This window comes from Ceratotherium simum, chromosome 6 (assembly GCF_057802395.1).
Source record: "Ceratotherium simum simum isolate JZ-2026a chromosome 6, ASM5780239v1, whole genome shotgun sequence".
NCBI lineage: Eukaryota > Metazoa > Chordata > Mammalia > Perissodactyla > Rhinocerotidae > Ceratotherium > Ceratotherium simum.
In genome coordinates this window covers 71,860,096-71,875,766 of record NC_141905.1, presented here as the reverse complement: position 1 = coordinate 71,875,766, position 15,671 = coordinate 71,860,096, and the positions used below count along the sequence as shown (strand labels likewise).

At 46.3% G+C, this 15,671-nt stretch overlaps 1 protein-coding gene across 30 annotated transcripts in view; it reads right to left on the bottom strand.

The window, feature by feature from the left end:
* Positions 1-15,095, bottom strand: part of TCF7L2 (transcription factor 7 like 2) — a 193,608-nt gene extending 178,513 nt beyond the window's left edge. For 8 of the 30 annotated variants that reach the window (XM_087432593.1, XM_087432599.1, XM_087432600.1 and 5 more), the window contains exons 1-4: positions 14,385-15,095; positions 14,042-14,106; positions 13,707-13,833; positions 1,837-1,905 (exon numbers count right to left, since the gene is read on the bottom strand). In XM_087432593.1, the coding sequence (XP_087288719.1) occupies positions 1,837-1,905; positions 13,707-13,833; positions 14,042-14,106; positions 14,385-14,573 (450 nt within the window). In that variant the 5' untranslated portion in view covers positions 14,574-15,095. The remainder of the gene's footprint in view (positions 1-1,836; positions 1,906-13,706; positions 13,834-14,041; positions 14,107-14,384) is intronic. The other 22 variants (XM_087432610.1, XM_087432608.1, XM_087432611.1 and 19 more) reach the window with 9 other exon arrangements.
* Positions 15,096-15,671: the final 576 nt, after the last annotated feature.

Sequence of the window (15,671 nt, the reverse complement as noted above, 5' to 3'; positions counted from 1 at the left end):
ATCAAGCCTTAGCAAATAGAAGCGTGGGAGAACAATACTACCTGTTCATGGAGAAACAGTAATGGTTTCAGTCCTCCAAACAATGAGCTCTGTAATTTACTCCATCTTCCTCCTGAGAAAGAGCTTCACATGGCCTGCACCGTGCCAGGTGGTCTGGAGAAAGACGAACTGCTCGGCCTAACAAGGGACGCTTCAGCAATGGGTGTAAAGACACAACAGCTGGTCTGGTCTCGGCTGGTCTCCCAGTGACATGGCCCCAGCCAGCCTTTCCACACCAAGATAGCGATCACTATGCTATTCAACCTCAACAATTCCCACACCCTGGGCAACAGGATTTTCCAGCACTCCACGAGCTGTAGAAGGCCTCAGGACACTGTCTGTTCATCCATCCATTCACGGAGTTAGGGTTTGGGCTTCTTCTCTAACCAAACCCTGAGTCTAAACCATTTTCTGGGAGCAAGATTCACCATGCTGTTAATCAAATGGAAGAAGGGTCCACCAGGAAGTGTGCCAGCAAGAACAACTGCAGCATCAGTTAAAGAGACCAGGCTTGAAAATATTTGGGGATGGTGGGGGAAGACCAAGACTCGCACTTTCCCCTAGAACACACACACACATCAGCAGCTCAACTGCAGAAGTAATCAAAATATTTTTGAAATAAGTGACTGTCGCCTTGATATGAACACAAAAACATCAGGGATCCACCAAATAAAACTGTCTGCTGAGTCATACTTCTCACTGGTGGAGTAACTCACCATTTACCTGGGGCTAATGGCTATTTGCAAGTCTTATCTGGGAAGATGCAGATTTGAAACAGCAGAGCTACAAAGCTGCCATGTGGCTGGAGTCCATGAGACCACATAGACATACACACGTCATCTGCAAGGGGCAATTACGAGAAAGGGAGCCATGGTCTAACCAACCAACAACCACTCCCAAGAAGAGAGACCGGAGAGCCAGACTTGAACATCACAACCACCGGTTTTAAAGAGCCTCGCTTCAAAGGGTTAAACCAGAAGACAAGAAGTTTCAGTACCATTAGTTACCGCATGAGGTACATCCATCCTGGCAAGGCCAGGCAGACAGACGAAAATCGTATTAGTCTGCTCTCCCTCCACGATTGCACTCTGTTGGCATCAGTTCAGCTGAGTCTATATTAGTCCGTGATTTGTTTAATTAGCCTTCGGATTTAAGAGAATGAAAGTACAACGTGAGCAGGAAACAAGACTCTCATCAGATGCTGGGATCTGTCGCCTCTCCCTTCCAGCACTTTTAGTGTCATATATCAACAGGTCCAAGAGAAACCAACATTTCAGGACAACCAGGTCAAAAGTGATATTCTTAGCACCACTTAACATGATTTTGATCTACCGGAAGCAACTCTCTGGCTGCCACACAGCCTCCTCTCCCACCTCCCCGCCTTCATTCTTCTCATTCACATTCTGTCGCCTCATTTTACTCCCAATTTGAGACCTCTCCCTAAGCAAAAAACAGTAGCCAAGCTGGGGTCTGGGTGCCCATTATGCCTGATGAAGAAATTCTTAACAAAAAACACAGGCTTCTCTTTCTTTCCGTATCTTTAAATCATTTTAGCAGCATTTCTCCTGCTCTTGTTTTTTCTTTGCTTCCCACCTCCCCCAATGAATCAACCACCACCACCATCATCATCACCGCCATCATCATCATCCTCGCCACCATCATCATCACCGCCATCATCATCATCATCACCATCAACATCATCACCATCATCTAGGTTGGGGGAAGGGGTGGAGAATAAAAGACACAAGAGACCTACATATTGACAATTCAAGCTTCAGGATCTCTTGCATTGCCTACCTGAATTGCAATCTGGTGTTCAATCGTTTTGTACGCAGAGTAATGTGTGCTCCCGGACTGAAAATGGAGCTGTAGAAAGAAACCAAATCAAAGCGTTCTGCTTATGTCACAAACTACAAGAAAACATCTTAAGCAGTTTATGAATAGCAGACAAACCTTCCCAGATTGAAGTGCAGCCTTGGCATTCAATCAAGACCTGTGTATTTTTATTTGTGGCTATGAACAAGATGATCACAAATAATCTAAGGTGAAGTTTAAAAAAAAAGAAAACGCCTATTCAATAAGCAAAAAGGGAGGGGGAAGGGGGCCAGGAGTGAGAATCAATGACATGAAAAGGAAAGACGGATGCCCATTAAGACATAAAGGAAGCCAGTGTGCTGAGCAGGATGCTGCAGAAAAATTAACTGTGTGCTGCAAAAAGTCATCAGAATTGCGACATGTAGGCAAGAGGAAGAGGTAGTGAGAGAAAGGATTATGAGAAGCCACGAGACTGCAACAGGTACAAGACCCCCACGGTTCTAATAACTGGGCTCTCGCTCTCAAACACAATTCTATTTTGGGGAAAACAAATGTGTCAGGCAGAATTCAGGGGCCACCCGATGCCTTATACATTCTTTCGCAATGACTAAGCTACCCGTCCCAGGACAGCTCTGTAGCCCGCACTCTAGGAATCCACACTTCCCCAAAGAGGGAGCCAGCCACTGCCAAAGAGCCACGGAGTCTTCTGAAGACCACTTATTCGGTGGCCCCTGGGTGAATGTATGTCCCTGGTTCACCCAGACCCTCCACAGCAGAAAACTGAAGTCTCTTCCAGGCCTTTCCCTCTGAAGCCCTGCAGACCCCCCTTCAAAGAAGTGGGGATCCCCAAACAGAAAGGAATATCAAGATTCCTCACCAAATTATTCTTTTCCCAAATAATATTTGTTAATCCTGGGATCCCACCAATTGGGAAAACAAACACCTGATCTGTTGTATAAACAGTACCACAATCACTAAAGGATCTCAACAATATCTGAAAATGCATTTTAATTTGCCATGTATGAACAAATAATGAAGAGTCAGGTGGTCCTAGGGAACCGCTGCCCAATCCTGACTAGCAAAAGGCAAATCAGCTGTATTTCCAAACACGGATCTGTATTATAACACGCTATCGCTATTACTACTGCTAAACTATTACTACTCCAGGACACTTCCATACAGCAAAGCATAACCCAGCCTGCAAGCCAGTTTTAGACCCAATGATTTTATATCTTGCTCCCTGCAAGAAAAATTATTCAGTCCACACAGGTTTTTAAAAAAAGAAAAGGAGAGGAAAAAAAGAAACTTATATAAGAACTTCTGAACCAACTCAAGACAAACACAACACAGCAGTAATCAAATTTAAAAAATAGTCTAAATCCATATTGCTCATGGGATAAGGCTATAAGTCCCCCTTTTAGGATACAGTGGGTTCTGAGATCATTTCATCTATTCTAAATAAACAAACAAAAACACTGCCTATATATGTTATGAGACCGCTTGCCCCAAAACATAATATTAATCAAAGTTAAAAGGGGGCACAATAAAGGTGCGCCCCCAAAATATATTCCTTTACCTGTCAAAGCAGAGTAATGAACCAATGTCCCTAAAACAACAAGAAATGAACACTGAGCAACTGAAGATATGCCCCACACGCACACGGCCCCCACACACACTCAGAAGCAGTTCATCTCAAGTGAATTGCTGAAAAAGCAAGATGAACCTGTACCCTTTGCACCCCCCGTCCTTTTTGTGAAAACGGCCAGTCAGTAAGCATAGATGGCACTAATTACTGTGACAATTCTGCATCACGTTAAAACAACTTTTGTGCAAGGTAACAGGTTCCTCTGCGAGTTTGGAATTCTTGGCTGGAAAGCAGCTCTTGTCTGGGGAGGGCTCTCAGTCTAAACACAGAAGGTGACACTAACAACTTGTCCCCCTTTTCAGCCGGTTTTATTCTCCTTTTTTCCAACTGCCTGATTCAGGGCTTAACGAAAACTTGTCCAAGCTTTTCTTCCCACAAACCCTGCAAAGCCCTAGGCAATCTGCACTCAGAGTAACCACGGGAATCTCATATTGTCAATTAAAATTGAATGGACACCTGATAACTAACTATATGTCTGGGAAGCAAAATTTCATATAATCACAGTCTTATGAATAAATTAATGAAACTGTGGCTAATCCAAATTCAATTTGCACTTGTCCGGTTCCATTCTTAATCCTGGCGTTCACCACCACCCAGCCAACACCACACCCCCAGAGACAATGCTGCAATTAAAACAGTAAAGCCCCAGCTGCAAAGTCCTTAAGAATCTAGCAGGACAAAGTTAATTTAACCTTCACACACTCCTTTCTAACTCCCCCAAGCAATGTAACTTCCCTCCTCAGGTGTCCAGCCACACAGAACACCCTCGACCAGCTCATAAATCCACACAGCCCAAGCTCCCATCAGATCTTTCCTCCCAGCCCGTCGCCACTGTGTTGAAGAGATTTCGAGCTAAACTTCCCCCAGCTACAGCGCCGAACGAAGACTTACAGTTTTCTTGTGTCTCCTTTGGGTTTCCACCCTCTCTTTTCTCCAATACTCTTTTCTAAAACACACACTTTAAACTGCTTTTCCCTTCCCTCTAATACACAAAGATGCCTTGTTCATTATAGTCTAGCTTTTTAAAACCAAGATAAAATACAAGGACCCAGTAAAAACTTGGCATTCTAAACTGGAACAATAATTTATTTATATCTCTGTAAAAAGCTTTAAGGAAGGAGAGAACAAGAGATGGCTGGCCCTTGATTCTTTGGAAGATGAGGGGAGGTTGAGAGAGCCACGCCAAGACGGCTATCTAAGGCTTCTCTGAGTTTAAGAACCAGGGGCCCACCTGCCTCGACTCTTGGGACCACCCTGCTCTTGGTCACCTACAGCAGTCCGTGTCACTTCTTCTGCCAGCAACTGTGGCTGTTACACCCTGGGCACACAACACGCCCTCAACATGGTGCCTCCCTCCCTGGGGTGTCCTGGAGTGTCACCAAATGAGAACTCCCAGGTACTTTTCATTTAATTCCTTCCCGTGAAACTCAACAAAATAAACCTTCCCTTCCTGCGTGGTTGTTTACAATGGCCAGGCCCACCCACCCATTCTGACACGTCCAGATGACCCTGCCCTCACTTGTCCACAGGAAGAACCAAGAAGATGTGGCTGGGCGTGCACAATTTTCCAGCAATTGAAAAACCAACATTTTATGATGAACCGCTTCCCTTATTATGATCCTATCTTGATTTCTCTCATTTTATTCCTAATCACTACTACGGGCCCTACAGTTGATGTTTCAGATACAAGACATCAGAGATAGCCAGAGATAGGAGGGAAGGAGAATGGCTTTTTCAACCACAGGGATCTCATGCTCAAAGGTAACTAAAGAAATTGAAATCCTATGTTGGTTTTTCCAGCATGAAGTGAACTTCCAATGGGATGAAGATTAATTTTTTATGCCTTTTCACTCTACTAAATTGGGGAGAGGGAGAGCATTTGCTTTATTTTCAGCTTTATGAATCACTTGCCTTTCTCTTTTATATAAAAAAATCCAGATTTATTTCCTAAAAGATTTTGGTTTTGAGGGGTTTTTGGTTCACTCTCCTTTCTACCCTGTAGCTACCACCATGAATCTCTTTAATTTCCATGCCATTATCGTAAATGACAAAATACTTTTTTTTTTTTAGTATAACTAAGACTTTTTCTTAGGTCATCGGTCATCTTTCAGGACAGAGACAGCACCCCTCGTCCTATGTCGGGAGCCTCTTATATTTAATGGGAAATAAACTTCTATCCAGGACTTTGGGTTTTTGCCTGCCCTTTTAAAAACTGTCAAGGGGACCTCTAACTTCCAGTGGGAAAGCAAAACCAGCACCAACTGGTAGGTACCCGGCTTAGACATTCCTGCAAAGATCTAGACACCGAACATTTGTGCCATCCTAAAACAATAACTTCATAAAAGCCTGGCCTTTTCACTTCCTGGCATTCTCCTTCAGAAATTCTGCTGCAACAAAACACATGCCTTCAGACACAAGAACAATCTCTCCTTCTGTCTCCATGTTCCATCAAATGTCTATTTACCCTCATTAATTTCTTCTTTTCTTTTCCTCAACCTGAAACCATCAGCTATGAGTCAGAGAACGATCATTAACTTTTACAGCTTCCATACACATCCACCTACTCACAATGGGGGAAAGAAGTATTGACTTGCAACATTGCCTCAGACCAAAATCCTCTAAGAAGAAAAAAAGGGGAAAAAAATCGCTCGGAGAACGTTACATCTACAGGTCTACCAAGGGATGCTACAGTCATTGTTTTTCCACTTTGTTGCTGCAATCTCTTGCAAAAAGAAAAAAAAAGAAAAGTTGAAGTTGAACTTGGTTATGGTGATAGGCATTTCTGGGTTGATTTTTGAGGAAAAACTAGATGATTTTCTTTAAACCTCAAAACATAATTAAAGTTCTTAAAATGTTGGGGGGGGAATAAAGTGAATCAAGTTTCCTGCTCTTCTACAAAACACATTTCTAGCATATAAAAACACATGGGCTAAAGTGCTGAGACATGTTCCTAACATAGCATTTTTCATTAAAAGTTGCTACACTAACACTCTTAAAATGATGCCCCATCATTACTCCACTTAGCAGTCACAGCACCGCGACTCATAACGAATTAATTTGCATTAACGTGGGTTTCATGTGTCCCTCCCTGGCTATGCCATTGTGATTCAGGCTTAATAAAACTGACATGACAATAATATAGTGCCTTTTATTTCCCTTTCCAAAACAATCCAACCCACCCAAAGACCCACACAAATCCTCTCGATTTTTAAGGCATTTTACTAACATATTTAGTATGTCGTAATTGGCCCAGCACGCAGGAACCTAGTTATCTTCTCAGTAAATATTTATAGCATCACTCTCTCTCATTCATTCTGCATTTTCTTAGAGAATCTCACTGTAGCCTACATCTGCAATTCATTGACTTTACAATTTACCACATGTTGGGATGGGAGAGGTCTTAGCTCCATTTGAATCACTACACAAATATGCAAGTGATTTATCGGTTTCAAACTGAAGACTGCAAGAGAGGGACTCCACTTTTCCTGAACATTACTTCTTCTGGCAGACCATGAACAATTACAGTTCATACTAATTAAGCTCCGTAAATGTGCTGTGCCCTGCTAATGCCTACCAGGCCTCAAATTTATTTTCATGATGCCAAACTTTAGCGAGCAATTTTAACTCCTTCGGAGCCGATCCCACTCACAGCCATTCCTCCCCCTGTAGACCAAACTGTTTCGGGCTACTTCACGACAAAAAAGAATATAATACAACCGGCTGAGTTACCAGCCCGAAATCAGATGTGCCTAAGGAAGAAAAATCTATCCTGGGAAAACCGAAGAACACCAAGGCTGATAACCCGTTCAAAGATCCCACAGCCCCATCTTTGTAATGAGCTGTTAAGGGATTCACATCTGTCCCTGAGGGCTAGTAACTTTCTGCATTCCATTGATTAGAAAATAAAACCTTTCAGCCTAGGTCTCTAAGTTTGGGTTGGAGGAGGAAGGATCAAGCCAGAAATGACAGAGCCATCAGCCCCCCTCACCAGCTACCCAGTCGCCTCGGCCTCCCCCCCCACCAACCATGTGGTCAGTTTGTAACATACAGACCAGAACAGCCCACTTTTTAAAAATAAATTAAAAGCGGCTAGATAATTGGTCTCCTCTCTCACATTGGGGTCTCGACCACAGACGGCCCCACCCCCAGATCGCCAGATCCTCACACAATAACTGATATGAACACATGTATTGCTGGATAGAGCTCTGGGTATGGAGTGGATGGGAACAGTCCTTCCTGAGCCAGGCAACACAGTTTTTAACAGCTGGCCCCCCCGCATGGTACTTCCATTTCTCATAAGAAATTTTCAATCTCCAATTTCAATCAAGCCATTCCCTCAAGCCCAAATTTTCATCCCATCTTCTTATACTTTTCTAATCTTTCTTAGTTAAGCATTTATTCTGCCTCCCTGGCTATTTTCTGTGCTTCCTCTCCCAGATACTGGTCAACTTTTCCCAAATGAGTGGCCTTCCCATCCCTAACGTAAACCTGGATTTTCTTTTCTCATCTATCAAATTCTTTTAATCAATTCTCCTCACCCCACCTCACTTTCTTTTTCAAACCCTCACCTTAACTAGCGCAGTACACAACGTGTGTTTTTTCCCTTCCCACTCAATGGAACGTCATATAAATTAAAGAGCAGTCTCCCATATCAGGTCTAAGTATTCTGGGAAATATCACAATATAGGCAACACAGTCTCCAAAAATAAAAAGAAGAAAAGAGAAAGAAAGGAAAATGAGAGAAACCAGAAAAAAGGAAAAAGATGCAAATACCTAGAGCAACTTTGCTTTTGAAAAAGGCATTTGTGCAGAACCCCCCCACTGAATTTCCATCCCTGAAAGTGCTCTTTATAAATGTGTGTAACAATAGCCTAGAGGAAAAGTACAAATCAGCTGCCAAAGGAAAGTGTGTCTGTCTCAGTAAGCTCAGATTGTAGAGGTGGGGGTCAGAGGAGGGGGGAGGGCAGCATTTGCAATGGGCTCCCCCCCATCTCATTGCTTATAATTAGTGAGAGAAATTTGAGCTACTGCCAATGTCTGCGGACCTTGAATATTATAAGGCCAACGTGGCGTCAAATATCTTAACATTCATAAGTGTTATGGGCTGTAAATAAAGCCTGTGGATTTATGACCCGGTGGCGCTTGCCAGCAAAGGACTGGGGCACATTTCTTTCAGCAGACCTGTCGAGGTGCAAGTTTGCCTTTGGTTGTAAAATTAACCATTTCCTTCACAAATGTGCTCAATTATAAGTCAGAGTTGAAGATTTACTTACACCATTGCCAATATTCACTCCCAGAAGAAACTCAGACGCCCACATCACACACCCCTTCAAAAATAAAAGCCTCAAGAATTTGATTTACCCCTCCTTTTTAAAACTTCTGAAAAGTGTCGCCTCCAAAAAGCTATAAATGCGGTTAAAGATATTATCTAATTCCACTTAACCAAGACTAAAAAGCTTACACCTACTTCCTTGGAAAGTGCTTATTTATTTAGCAACTCCATGGTTTAAAAAAACAAAAAAGGAGTAAATCACTCCTTGCCTGAAGTCTCGTCCCTTCCCCCCCAGAATGTCATCTACTTCCTGTGTAGGAGAGAGCTTTTGCTAAATCCAGGTTGTCTCATACTTAACTGCCAATAAACCAACTTCCACATAACTTCCAGACAGCTGGGGAAAAGGTCCTCGGAGTTTTAGTCATGGTCCAGAAACACGCGTCCACACAAAAATTTGCAGCTGTCCCTTCTCTACAGTGCATTTTTAATGTGATTCGGGGGCCCCTGTTGTGAAACATCTGACAAAATGTAAAATCCTCTTAGATACCTTCTAGTTTACCCACTGTGCATGTGTAAGAGAAGTTGCACCAGGATTTCTCAACCAAGAAATCTAGGCACTTTTTGCCGGCACACAGGCACCTCGCGGGATGTAAGGAGGCATTCAAAACCTGGAAAGACTTCTACTGTCATCTTTAAAAGCACAGCCTCTGGTGCAACTATTAAAATGCTAGTTTTCTAAAGCAAATATTTTTTTAATGGCGTGCAGAACTGCAGTTATCCTGCGCTGCTAACAGAACAGCATTCTTGATCTGGCAGCCCCCGGAAACCTTCCTGTAACTTTTTCACAGCTTAAGAAACAGAAAGCTTCCCAGCTTCCAGCAGTGACTCTCGATGAACTCCGTATCAGAAAAATTAAAATCAAGGTGGAAAACTCCTAGCAAGAACCGGGATTGTTTTCCTCCAAATCTTTTCTCAATCAGATAGGGGGCATCAAATGAAAGCTACCCCCCTTAGGCAGTCAGAAGTTTCCAGAAACACTTCTTCCAGATAAGCACGTTAGGCTCCCAACTGCCTAATAGTTTGTTTCTGGGGCTTCAGAAAGCTTTAATTTCAACAAACTGCAAAGCGCTGGCATATTAAATTTATAATCATTAAAATATGACTTATTGGGTGAATGTTGAGCCCATAATCCATAGTGCAGACATTAAACCCCAACCTATAAAGATTAGCATGGAATTAATACCGTTGCATTGAGACTGAAATCTAAACATGTTCGCCATAAATATTTCTGAAGGAGATGAAAAACAATTAGCATAAATACCAAAGAAGGGCAAGAACACCTGTTCTTTTTCAGGGCGATAAGCATTTTATTGTTCTCTATTTAAAATGTAATGACCTGTGTAATGACAGTAATATTACATTGTTATGGAGGGGCTCGGAATGTCACACTTTGAAAAGTGTTGTCAAAACAATCAGGGGTGATGGTGGGGGGCAGGAGGCAACCGGGAAGGACCACCATTAACCCTTCACACGCCAAGGTCTAAATCTTTTGTATTTGAAAGGATTATGTTGTTTGAGTCAGGAGAAGAAATCCATCTTTCACAAGGCAGAAAGAGAAGTTGTTGCCGGGCTAAATAAAACCCCAACGAACAGGCCCCTCTTGGTTTCCTTTAAATGCCGGATTCCAAGTTCAAAAATGAATTCAAGATGCCGCTTATTTATTTGTTCAACCTGGTAGCAAACAGCTCAGTTGAAAAGCAAATAACTTTGGATAAAACAAGATGCGACAGCTCTAATAATCAAGCCCTTACAAAGAAATTTCAAACATAACTGGAATTTCAACCACCATATTCCTATTTCTCATTCGGCAGGAAGGAGAAGAAATGTAAAACTACTTTTTCCTTTCAACTTTAATATGGTAACAGTATTCTTATCTTTAGTATACAAATGTAACCACAATTCTAATATTTGCAGTTCTGTGACTTCCCATCCACTTCACTAGACCTCTCTCCTTAATGCTTTCTTGTATTCGAATCTGTCTTTTTAAAAGCCCTTCCTATTACCGTATCAAAGACTAAATTAATGTTATGCAGAAATCTTTGTCGTTTTAAAATAAATTTATTACTATCAAGCTTTACGGCATCTTCAGCAATTAAAGCATTATTCTTGAGATAATGTATTATTCATCATAAGCCGATTTAATGATACTCCTTAATTCTTTACATTCTTAAAACAGAAAAGCAGAAATCAAGGATCCAAAGAGTTTGCTTTTTAAAGGATGCAGCTGCTTACAGGTACACTCATAAGTAACAGAAAATGTAGCAAAAACACCACCACCAAGGAGGGCCGGGAAAAGAACAAAGCACACAGCTAATTTGTCTTTACACCTTGCCCTCAAAAACACACTCTATGAAACACTAAGCATTTCAGATGAGCATGAAAAGACCGCTATCTTGCCTATAGACTCCTCCGGCAGCTGTATCAAATCTGGAATTGCAAGCTGGCCCTCTGATCGAAGACGTCAGGGGCAACACACAACAGCCTCTTGTCCTCATTTCCATTGCTCTGCTTACCGGCCTAAATGAATCACTTTAATTTTGGAGCACATAATCTAACCCAGGTAACAGGAAGGAGGAGAACACACAAAGATGTCTGTTGGTGTTTGACATTCAAATACTAAAACTGCCTACTGAGTTCAGAAATGTCTTCTCCGACTCAATCTGATGTCACAGCACAAGGCCACCCGCTATGTCCACAATTAAAATAACTAGATGCTGTCTATTCCCATAAAGCCCACAAAGAGGACCCATGGTTGGGAGCCTTCCTCTTCACACCGGGAAATCATATATTTGCCTTTAACAATTTCTCTACTTCCTAATTACAACACAACTGGTCAAGTTTTAGGAGACAGGTCAGCAAGATCGCCAGCAGTCACAAGGAGTTTGCAAAGAGTCAAGAGGGCCAGCAAGCCCACCATCAAAGCTCAATATTCAGATGGCCCTTCGGATGGCTAAGTGGATTCTAGAATAATACCAGAGAGGCTTCCATCGCAGGGGGAGGGGAGGAGAGTAAAAAATTCTCAGGGTTACTTTGGAATGTTGCTTGGTCGGGTTGGTTAGTACACAAACCCTCCGGATTCTGAGCCGAATGCTCCCGTTTTAAGGTGCCCACAAGCTCCCAAGAAAAATACAACCTAACCGGACAGTGCTTCCCCTACAGCTGCAACCCACAGAACGGCCCCTGCAGCCTGACAGAGCTGGCTCTGCAGGAGGAGGTCGGGCTGAAATGCTCTCCTAGCTTCCCAAGCATGCAGAAGCCTGGGCGCAGGGGAGGGGGAGAATAATTATTTCTTTCCTAGCCGTAAAAAATGACCGGTCTAGCATGCCCTTGCCTTTTTTGCCAGGGCCCAAAAAACAAGTCAAACCTGATAGTTAATATTTTAATGCTTAAAAAACACTTGTAGATCTGATCGACTCCCGTCCGGTAAACCCTCGGCCATTAGCACCGAATCACGGCTGCTGAACAGTGGGGGCCTTATTTCAAATTGCTATCTCGAATTACCGAAAAAGAAAAAACAAAAGTGGTGCGTGTCAATAAGGGGTAGAGGGACCAAACCAGACAAGGTGCAAAATGACAATCCCAGGAAATCGGGGACAAACGTCTAGAGATTCGTAATCCAGGCTTTTTAGAGGAGGGTTGGAACGGGGGAGGGGGTTTCAGGGCGAGGGCAGGGGGCACAGGCCGATCGGGGAAGGGGATGAGCCTTACTGACAAATGTCAGGGCTGGGAGCGGAACGCAAACTAAGGGAAGAGCTCCCGGAACCTGGCACCCCGCGCTGCCCTGGGGGCCCCAAAGTTGAGTGGCCCGCGATCAGCAGCCCATTCCCTTGAAGGAGAGCCGCTCTTGTCCTCCCATAACTTCTACACACCTTTAGGCCCCGCACACCCTGGTCTCTGGCCCCCCACGGCCCACTGAAGGCCTTCTCGGAAGCTGGCGAGCGCAGACCCCACTATAAACCCCAAGGCGCCAAAATTCCCTAGAAATACATCGAGTCCGCTCGGAGGAGGCCATCCTTGCTACACACCAACCAAGAACCCCGGCCACAGGGGCCTCCCCACTCAGCGCGGCCGGGGAGAGCCCGCAGTCTGCGCGCCGGGCAGCCGAGCCCGCCACGGCGCCCAGGGCGCTCGCGGCCCTGCGGGATTGCCAAAGAAAAGCAAGCCCAGAGCCCCCAAGTTTGCAGTAGGACCAGTCTGAAAAGCGTGACCTTCCAGGGGGAAAGGGGAGGAGGGCTGAGAGCCAGGGATCGCCACTAGAAAGCTAAATAAATAACCGGCCGAAAGAGAAAGCCGAAGCGCTTCTCCAGGGCCCCGGGCTCCGCGCGCTCGCTAGTTCTCAAGTCCAACGCCTGGAGGAAAATCACTCTCTACTCCGCGCGTCGGGCGCAGCCCAGTCACTCAGTCCCCGGCAGCGGCAGCCAAGGGGTTAACCGAGGAAAGCCCAAGACGCCACAGAAGAGGGAAGGAAGAGAGAGAGGGAGAGAGAGAGAAAAGAAAGAGCCACACAGTCATCTTCCCAGGGTGAAGAAACAAACAACTCCACCAAAGGGGGAGGGGGGAATCAGAGCGCAAAAAAAAGTTCTTCTGATTTTTTTCCCCCAACAAAGCCGTGCTTGGAAAGAAAGATCTCCCCAACATCACGAGGCAGCAAACTGAAAGCAAGAACATGGCGAAGTGCAAACAAATCCAGTCCACAAAAGGCAGAAAAGTTTGGAGAGTTTCGGGCTGCCTGGGCCACGAGCGGGGGAGGGGAGGCGGGGAGGGGAGGAGGCGGGGAGGGGAGGGGAGGGGAGGGGGAGGAGGGGGCAGGGCAGGGGCCGCATGCGGGGCTGGGCAGGCGGGCCGCGGGCGGGGGCCGGGCGCGGAGGCACTTACGGTTCGGGCGGTGGGCGAGAGCGATCCGTTGGGGAGGTAGGGGCTCGTCAGGTCGGGGATCATGATGAAGGGGTAGCCGGGATACGGTGGCCCCTTAAAGAGCCCTCCATCTTGCCTCTTGGCCGCTAACATGGCGGGGCGGCGAGGGGACGGCAGCGGCCGCGCGGAGCGGGAGAGAGCGAGAAGAAACTTTTTAGAAAGTGCCCCAAGTGGCCGGGCGCCCCGGCCCGGGCGGCGCACGGCCGGGCCGAGCGGGGCGCGGGGCCGGGGCGCGCGGGGCGGCGGGCCCGGGGGCAGCTCCGGGCGGCTGCGGGGCGCGCGGGGCGTACTCCCCTTCTTCCAAACTTTCCCGGGATTTATCTCGGAAACTTTCGGAGCGAGGCGGAGGCCGTCTTTCCGCCTTCCCGGAGGGGTGGAGGTGGGGAGGGCGAGGGGCAAACGCCACGCAGAGGGGGAAGAAGGGGGAGAAAAAGAAATCAGCGGGGTGGGGGGATTTGGGGGGGGAGAGAAAAACAGGGTTACAAGTTTTTGCAATGGTGGCACCGCACGCACACGCCGCCCGCCCGACCCCGCGGCGCCCCGCCGCCGCCCCCGGCCCCGATTTCTGTCCTCGAAGCAACATTTGCCAAGCCCAGGAAATAGATTAAAAACCCCACCAGCCCGAGGGGCTTTTCCTACCTCGGAATCGGAGGAGCTGTTTTGATTCGTTTCTGATTCATTGACTAGAGACGATTTGACATCAGCTAAATCCCTCTCTGCCGAGGAGTTTTCGGAGCTCTTCTCCTCCTGCTCGCCCTCGTCTTTGAAGGAAATCAGTTCGTCGTTGGCGCCTAGGTCATCTCCTCCACCGCCGTTCAGCTGCGGCATTTTTTTCACCCACCAGCAGCAATTTTGGAAGAAAAATGAAGGAGGAAGAAAAGCCAAAAAAAAAAAAAAATACCCCCAAAAAGTTTTGCCCCCCCCGGAAAAAATTATTGCAAGAAAAAGACGAGTCCAAGGTGAACTTTTTTTTCTGCTTTGGGGTCTTTTTCTCCTGGGGAGGGGAAAGAGGGAGGAGGGGAGGGGAAGGGGGGGGAGATCTTCTGCACGCGTGAGTTTGGGTTTCTTTTTTCTCTCGTTCCCAAGGATCCGATCAATGTGCAAAAAAATAATAAATAAAAAAGGGGGGTAAAAAAAACACACCAACAACAACAAGAAGTCAGATATAAAGAGCAAAGGGGGGGGAAGCCGAAGATACAGGAGGAGCTCGTGCCGCTCGGATTTGAGTGAGTTGAAGTTAGACTGAGAGCTTTTCAGTTCAAAGGCGGCGCTGATTGACAGATAGAAAAAGGGGGATCGAAATCCGGAGGAACGGAGTAGTCTGGGAGCGGAGATTATTGACAGGGCGAGAGGAACACACTCGCTTAATGAGATGCCGGGGGGCGGGGCCGTCCCGGTGACGTGCGCATAATAAACAGCCGGGGTGGGCGGGGCGGGGGCGGCTAACAATGATCCTTTCGGGCGCCGGGAGAGGGAGGAGGGAGAGGAGGAGGAGGAGGACAGGGGCGGGGGGACGCGGGGGGACGAGGGGGGAGAGAGACGGAGGGAGGAGAGTGCAGGGGGAGAGGCCTGCGCTGAGTGTGTGCGAGCCCGGGAGTCGGGGCGAGGGGACCGGGACTCGCTCCGGGAGGGGGCGGCTTCAGAAAGACAATGCGGAGTGGGAGAGGAGGGGAAGGGGTGGCGACCGAGGCAGGAATCCGAGCCGGGGAAGGCGGAAGGAAAGCCCACTTGGGGGGCGGGGATGGGGAGAGGCCCAGAAAAAGTGCACTTTGGAAATATTAGAAATAAGTCTTAAGGAAGGGGAAAAGGAGAGTAGGGGCGGGGGATGCTTAGTGGTTAATCCAGCAGTGAAATCAGCCACCCTTGGGCGGGATGGAACAGAAGTGGTCAAGAAGAAAGAGCAACCCTCCACTTTCAGAGAGCTTG